General features: G+C 36.3%; 1 protein-coding gene and 2 non-coding genes across 3 annotated transcripts; 2 read left to right on the top strand and 1 right to left on the bottom strand.

Annotated features, from left to right (window-relative positions):
• Positions 1–813: 813 nt before the first annotated feature.
• Positions 814–886, bottom strand: trnat-ugu (transfer RNA threonine (anticodon UGU)). Its single transcript has one exon. It is a non-coding gene; the product is annotated as a tRNA-Thr (tRNA).
• Positions 887–1,120: 234 nt separating this feature from the next.
• Positions 1,121–1,193, top strand: trnak-uuu (transfer RNA lysine (anticodon UUU)). Its single transcript has one exon. It is a non-coding gene; the product is annotated as a tRNA-Lys (tRNA).
• A 435-nt stretch (positions 1,194–1,628) lies between these two features.
• LOC135746658 (dnaJ homolog subfamily A member 1-like) lies at positions 1,629–7,506 on the top strand. The gene is made up of 9 exons (XM_065265313.2): positions 1,629–1,728; positions 2,118–2,271; positions 2,704–2,881; positions 3,792–3,896; positions 4,004–4,231; positions 4,326–4,440; positions 4,959–5,074; positions 5,622–5,722; positions 7,028–7,506. The coding sequence occupies exons 2-9, from the start codon at positions 2,140–2,142 to the stop codon at positions 7,250–7,252; spliced, it is 1,200 nt and encodes a 399-aa protein (XP_065121385.1). The 5' UTR covers positions 1,629–1,728; positions 2,118–2,139; the 3' UTR covers positions 7,253–7,506.
• Positions 7,507–7,563: the final 57 nt, after the last annotated feature.

Genomic DNA, 7,563 nt, shown 5'->3' with positions numbered 1-7,563 from the left:
ACAAATAACGACAGTTAAACGATGAAATCTGTGTATTGCCCACAAAGAAATTCAAGTTGACTCTCACTTGTTGAATAAAACTTGTAATCATTTGTCAAAGCTGGATTACATACAACAATGCAAACCAGAAATGTGGAGTTTTATTTCTTTTATTTTAGTCCTATACATTTGAATAAAAGAAGATGCCTGATGATAAATCCCATGCACGATTCAAGTCGTGTTAAAATAAGGCACAAACATGCAGTGATTGTAAACAATATGTAGAGATGAGAAAAATATATTACAATCCCATGAGTTTTTAAGATAACGCCCCAAGGTGACACTGATGATCATCTGTCAGTACATATTTTATATTCCTTCAGCGCCATCTATCGTCTTTAGAGATAAAGGCCTCTCCAAGGGGTTTTGCGCTGACGTCATCATTCGAAGGAGTGCCACTCACCCAACGATCCTCTTTGTAATAAAAATAAAAAAAACGATCCTCTTGTAATCGACGCCTTCACGTACTGTGTTCTGTTTTTCAGACAAGAGTTTTAAAGGGCACTGGCTGATGTAATAATTTAAAAAATACAATTGCAAACTATAAAACGCATCTTTTATGTCTCACTACAGTATATATCAAAACATTAGGTTGTAAATTATTAAAACTAAGCGGTATACTATTTAACAGAAACATAAATAAACGCCCTTATGTTTTTATGTATTTTTGTCTTGTTAAAATGTATGGTATATGTAGCATGATATGCACGCTGCGTGGTCAAGTTGAGTTGTTGGTTTCTATCAAGTGGAATTGAATAAGACAAAACGGATGTCAGGCCCCAGCGAGATTTGAACTCGCGACCCCTGGTTTACAAGACCAGTGCTCTAACCCCTGAGCTATGGAGCCATGTACAGTAAACCCTGACATGTGGTTTTTTACAGTTACAAACTGTACAGTAACAAATATTTATCTTCTACTCTTTTCTGCTTCTTATGGTAACCTGCTCATGATTAACATAATAATTAAATGAATAGATTTCTCTACTACTTTACTTGGTTACTTTTAATATACCCAACCTGTTATGAGATTGTCTGTTTTTGTTGCAAATTTATAATATTTACACGCAAATCCATTTTCGAAGCCCGGATAGCTCAGTCGGTAGAGCATCAGACTTTTAATCTGAGGGTCCAGGGTTCAAGTCCCTGTTCGGGCGGATTGTTCTTTTCTTTTCGAATAGCTTACCTTAGCTCGCATTATGGATAATGCCCCGTGCATTCCTTACAACAACATGGCAAAAGAGGATCCCCTAAATGTAAAAAAAAAACTCCATAAAACGATGGCGGCACGAAACCTCATCATTTGATGTTTAGCAGTCACAGTCACATAGAGAGCAAATATAGTAAATCATTTTACAATTATGCACTGGCACACTGATTAAAAACATGATTATCTGCTATATGTTAACACTGATATATCTAAAACAAACAAAATAATACAGATGAAGACATGTCATCGTGCGCGGTGAAAAAAATGGCCTGTTACTGTAATAATTGTAAGTGAAACTATTGTTGTCACGCTTGTCATACCTCACTATGTCCAGTAGGGAGCAGAAATAGGTCGTGCTGCGAGCAGTAGTCCAATAATAGTCAACCGGAAGCAGATAGATTCGAGGTCTAGTGGAAGATTCTGGAAGTCTCTTCTTTCTATACGGAGACATAGGACGAGAAGAGACTTCACAAAATTTCACGGTAATCAGCGATTTAAAATAATATACGTGGATAACGTGGTGTGCTATATAACCATTTGGTTGGTTTTGTCTTGTTTAAAAAAAAAATACAATACATTTCTAGAAATGTAACGTTAATTCAGCACTATTGTAAAACAAAAAGAAGTTTATGATCTTGTAACATAAGTAAGGTCTATAATTTTGACATTTTTAAAGTATTTTTGTTTTAATAAAGCGTGTTATTTTACCAAACCGATTTGAATCATTGCTTAATAATCATCACTGTTAGTTGTCCCATATGTGACTGATGATGTGTAATAGATGAATAGTAATTAACGTCACTTATTAACTAAGGGTCACAGTGTACCATGTTTCTTTTCAATTAATTTTAAGCCTTTTTCATTTGCCTAGATTGACCTGTTTTGTGGCAACTATGGTAAAGGAGACTGGTTTTTATGATATGCTGGGTGTAAAGCCCAATGCCAGCCCTGAAGAGTTGAAGAAGGCCTATCGTAAATTGGCATTGAAATATCACCCAGATAAAAATCCAACAGAAGGAGAAAAGGTAAGACTCCAGTCCTCACCCATTTACATTCATCCATTTGGCAGATGCTTTTGTTCAAATGTAAACCTGGTGTATTTAAACTATACATCTGTATGTGCTCCATGGGGGTGCAAACCCATTACCTTTGCATTGCTAACACAATGCTTTACCTATTGAGCTACAGAACACTCCACCCTTGGATTCGTATTAAAAGTCAGTTATTTTGCTTGTACAGTGGTAACCACAGACATTGCTCTGGTGGTTATTTTAAAACTAATTAAAAATAATGCATACACGTGGAACATTTCTTTAAGGAAACACCACCTACTATGTAAGAACATAGTAAAATATTGAAAAAACGGTGGTGTTTTCCTTTAACCAATCAGAATAAGGCATTCAACAGCCCCGTGGCCGTGGTATAATGTTTAATAACCCACTTTTTCTTATTCTCAGTTTAAACAGATTTCCCAAGCATATGAAGTTTTGTCAGATGCCAAGAAGAGGGAAGTGTATGACAGAGGGGGCGAGAAGGCCATTAAAGAGGGAGGAAATGGAGGGCCAAGTTTTGGTTCACCCATGGACATTTTTGACATGTTCTTTGGAGGAGGGGGGATTCACAGGGAAAGGAGAGGTATGTCACATTTCTGTTATAGCTAGCTACAGGTTAGAAATGCTAAAAACATGAGGCAAAAATACGTAAGCTTTTCTGGCATTACTGGCACTGTATTTGTCATACAATAATATATGAAGAGATTGGTTCCAAAACGCAATAAATTTCGGTAAAAACATGTTTTCAGGTTTCTTTTTTCAATGCCATCAAAAGTATTATTTTGTTTTTGTTTGTTTGTTGATCATTAAGTAAAAGTAGATGAGGAAAACTAGGATTCCATGTGTATTCAACGTGCCGCCATTGTTGTTTACAATGCGCGGAATGGTGCGCTGTGATTTGTTGAGCGGATTTATTGCGTTCTGCAGAGAAGGGGGACTGGCGTTTATCACGTTTTGGGGAAAAAGGGAGAAACGATGACAGAATAACACCGCAATTATTAGATTTTGCGTAAAATGAAGAATTAACTTTTTAATACTGACCTCCCTGCTGAAAAAAAAAACATAAAACCATTACAGAAAATTCTAATGGTTTTATTGGGAATTTTACTGGTTCTAATGGAATATGGCCCAAAACACACTACAGTGTATTGTTTTTGTTGGTCTCTAATGGTATGTATTGGTTCTATGTATTGGTTCTAATGGAAAATGTATTGGTTCTAATGGAATATGGCCCAAAACACTCTACAGTGTAGTGGTTTTAATGGTAAAAGCTAATGGTTCCTATTGGTATTTTAATTAGAATTTTCTGTAATGGTCTTATTGATTTTTTTCAGCAGGGCTTATACAATACTGATTTTGGCGGTAACTCGTTTAAAAAAAAATAATGCAGTTTGTCGTGCTTTGGAACCAAACTCTTCATATGTTCAAATTGAAATTTAAGGCAAACTTGATATTATAGTATGTATATCCAGACCTGTCTTGATTCTACGTAGGTAAAAATGTGGTGCATCAGATGTCAGTGACTTTGGAAGACCTTTATAATGGAACCACAAGGAAACTGGCTGTCCAAAAGAATGTCATCTGTGGAAAATGTGAAGGTAAAACTTTTAATAATCTTATATTTGAATACTAAAATAAAAAACAAATCGTATCCTGATGGTTTTTACATTTTTTAAATGTTTGGATTTGAACAAAATGTTTACAGGTCGTGGAGGCCGTAAAGGAGTGATTGAAGTGTGTCCCTTATGCCGCGGGGTGGGTGTACAGGTCAGGTTACATCACTTAGCACCTGGCATGGTACAGCAGATATCAACAGTCTGCGCTGGTTGTCAAGGGCAAGGCCAGCGCCTCAGTCATCGTGACCGCTGCAAAACATGCGCTGGTCGCAAGATACTACGACAGAAGAAAATTCTCGAGGTGCACATTGATAAAGGTAAGGAAAAGGATTTGAAAAGCACAGTTTAGTCCTAAAAATGCTTGTTAGGGGGAGTTTTTAAATTTTGTTTATACTTGATGTGTTAATGCAGGTATGAAAGATGGACAGAAAATAGTATTTCATGGGGAGGGGGATCAGGAACCTGGCCTTGAACCTGGAGACATCATCATTGTCTTAGACCAAAAGGCACATTTATTGTTTACCAGGTAAGAGCAGTCTGGATATGTGAACGTAGAGCTAGGTTAAAGTAAAATGTTCATTATTTTGTAATAGAAATATTTTGAGGCTGGTCTGTTTCTGTTATTGAATAACTGCAGTGTTGAAGAATTGTTGCCCAGTCTATGAAAACCCAACTAAATTATTACTTACAATTTACTGTTATCTATATAAAGTCATCCTACATAATATAAAGAACATTCTGTGAAAATATAACCTTGATATCTTGAATATTGACTTAGTAAGGCCAAGTCAAGGATTGGAATTAATTTGAAGTCAATGAATGAAATCAAAATGCTCCAAATCACACAATCTATGCCTGGATTTCACAGACAGGGACAGGGTCTTATTTTCATACCAGCTTCAGCCTCCTAGAGAGGGCAGCACAGTCTGGTTAATTTTTTTAGCGCTGTATATAAATGACATCATGATTCAATGCTTAAATGATTTATTTAGGCAATGTGCTTAAAAAAATAGATACTAACATGCTTGGCATTCCTCCTCTCAGACAAAGAGAAGATCTATATGTGACCATGGAGATACAGTTGGTAGAGTCATTATGTGGTTTTCAAAAACCCCTTAAGACACTGGACAACAGAACTCTACTTATCACATCCCATCCAGGTAAATGCTTCTTCATACTGGTGTGAAAGGATTACATGCAGGTTTCCATAACATCAAAACCATGAGAAGTCATCAATAGGGTATCAGTATATCATAGCATGATGTTGTCTTGAATCATTATCCACTTTTACTATCTAGCACGGTGGGACAAGGACAGCGTGAATAGCACGTCACCCTGGCAGATGGCACGCCTTATGGTCGTTTTCATAATTGGAATATATTGTTTCCATATATTGCCTTCTGCAGAGACCAATTGAGTTCCTGATGGGCATTGATGGTGGCATGTATAGTACCAGACATTGAAGGATTAAGCTGTTTGTTGCAGTTTTTTTAAGCAGTAGCTGGTCCTTTGATGTCATTTCTAATTCTGAGCCTTTCTTTTGTAATTTTACATTGTGGCTAAGACTTCTGCCAGGTGTTTGCTCTGTCATGTTAGTCTGGTGCTAGATTTTGTTTATGCTTCTCAAACCTTTTTGTGAGCAAGGGCTACCACAATGGATATGGATGTGTAGAGCAAATATTCTCTTGTTCTTTCCCATTTTAATAGGGGAGCTGATCAGACCTGGAGATAAGAAATCTGTTCTGAACGAGGGAATGCCTATGTACCGCCGACCATTTGAAAAAGGCAGACTCATCATTCTTTTCAATGTAAGCATTACTTTTTGATTAACAACGTTAATTATTACATTACTTATGAACCAGTCGTCATTTGTAGTGATTTACTGTTTTCTACATAGAATCATCGGTAACACTTTACTTGAAAGGGTGTTCATAAGACTGACATGAAACCTTCATAATCTTGTCATGACACGTGTCATGAACATGAAGGAAATTTTCTGCATGTTTATGACAAAGGTCATTTAGTGTCATTTGTTCAATTATGTCATTTTTTAAGCAAAAACGACATTGTCTTTATGACAACTTGACAAAAAACAATACATCATAACTTGTCATGACAACTTGACATTACCAAGACAACATAGCTGACCACTTTTTACCAGTTATACAAATTGAATTTGTCATTAAAATGTCATTAAGTGTTAATACTCTGTCATATAGTTTTACAACAGCATCATGAATATTTTTCTTGACCTCAACTAAAGTGGTATAAATATGATTTGGCATTAAAATGTCATTAAGTGTTAATACTCTGTCAAATAGTTTCATAACAGCATCATGAATGTTCTTAAGTCCATATTGTTGTTTTAAAGGAATAGTCTACTCATTTTCAATATTAAAATATGTTATTACCTTAACTAAGAAGAGTTGATACATCCCTCTCTCATCTTAGTGCGTGCACGTAAGCGCTGGGGCGCGCTGCGACACTTCGATAGCATTTAGCTTAGCCCCACTCATTCAATGGTACCACTCAGAGATAAAGTTAGAAGTGACCAAACACATCAACGTTTTTCCTATTTAAGACGAGTAGTTATACGAGCAAGTTTGTTGGTACAAAATAAAACATAGCGGATTTAAAAGAGGAACTATATTGTATGGCGGAACAGCACTTTTGGGAGTTAAAAATAACATTACACAAATGAGACTTAATGACATGTCATGATTATGAAGGTGTCATGTCAGTCTTATGAACACCCCTTCAAGTAAAGTGTTACCTCATCATCTTACATAGCGTAAAGAGAATTTTGTGAAACTATAACTTTGATATCTTTAATATTGACTGAATTAAGGTCATGGCAAAGATTTAATTTAAAGTGAAATCTCATAATTCGATTATGATACTTTAGCCTGACTTTCATAGACCGGGTCTTTATCTTTGCAGTTTATTGATTTTGTTAATCAAATCAAATATTGTCACATTAAAGTTTAAATGTTTCTTTATACAAAACATGAATATATATTTTAGGACAGGGGTTCCTCGCTAAAGGTTCATCATATGTAGGGGTCATCATAAAGTTTAAAACCCCTGACCTAGACCATATGCTGTTTCTCCAGGTTGTTTTTCCTGAGGAGAACTTCCTCCCGATGAACAAGCTGAAGGAACTAGAAAGGTATCTACCAGAAAAACAGGCGAACACTGAGCCCGATGGCATGGATGATGACCTCTATATCTATGCTGACCTTGAGGACTGTGACCTGACCCAGGAGCGCCATCATTACCAATTTATTGAGGAGGAAGACTTTTACGCCCCTGGAGGTGTACAGTGTCAAACCTCATAAAGGTTCTTATGCCTTTATCCTCTCACATACACAAAAGCTACTTCTGATGCAACAAAAGATGACATACTAGACCAAAAGGAAGAAATGTCATCGCCTCTCAACTACAACTGTGCCTGAAATAAGACCTTATACTGCCGGGCTCTTGTGGCTACGTTTACATGGACAGTTTTTAAACCTGAATGGGATCTTTCAGGTTGTTGATTATATATGTACTGTTTTCATGAAGGATAAATAAAATTGTGTATGTTTTTATATGTCCCAAACATACTTCAGATTAGATCTTCTGACATGGTTCACTAAACAAATCCTCA

This window comes from Paramisgurnus dabryanus, chromosome 4 (assembly GCF_030506205.2).
Source record: "Paramisgurnus dabryanus chromosome 4, PD_genome_1.1, whole genome shotgun sequence".
Classification (NCBI taxonomy): domain Eukaryota; kingdom Metazoa; phylum Chordata; class Actinopteri; order Cypriniformes; family Cobitidae; genus Paramisgurnus; species Paramisgurnus dabryanus.
Note: the sequence above shows the minus strand (reverse complement) of the source record. Positions and strands in the feature narration are given on the sequence as shown.

Bases quoted from the DNA above. Each gene is read 5' to 3' on its own strand.
- LOC135746658 (XM_065265313.2), top strand. From the start codon at position 2,140: ATGGTAAAGGAGACTGGTTTTTATGATATGCTGGGTGTAAAGCCCAAT. The intron at 5,075-5,621 runs GTAAATGCTTCT...CCATTTTAATAG, and splicing joins ACTTATCACATCCCATCCAG to GGGAGCTGATCAGACCTGGA. The intron at 5,723-7,027 runs GTAAGCATTACT...CTGTTTCTCCAG, and splicing joins GACTCATCATTCTTTTCAAT to GTTGTTTTTCCTGAGGAGAA.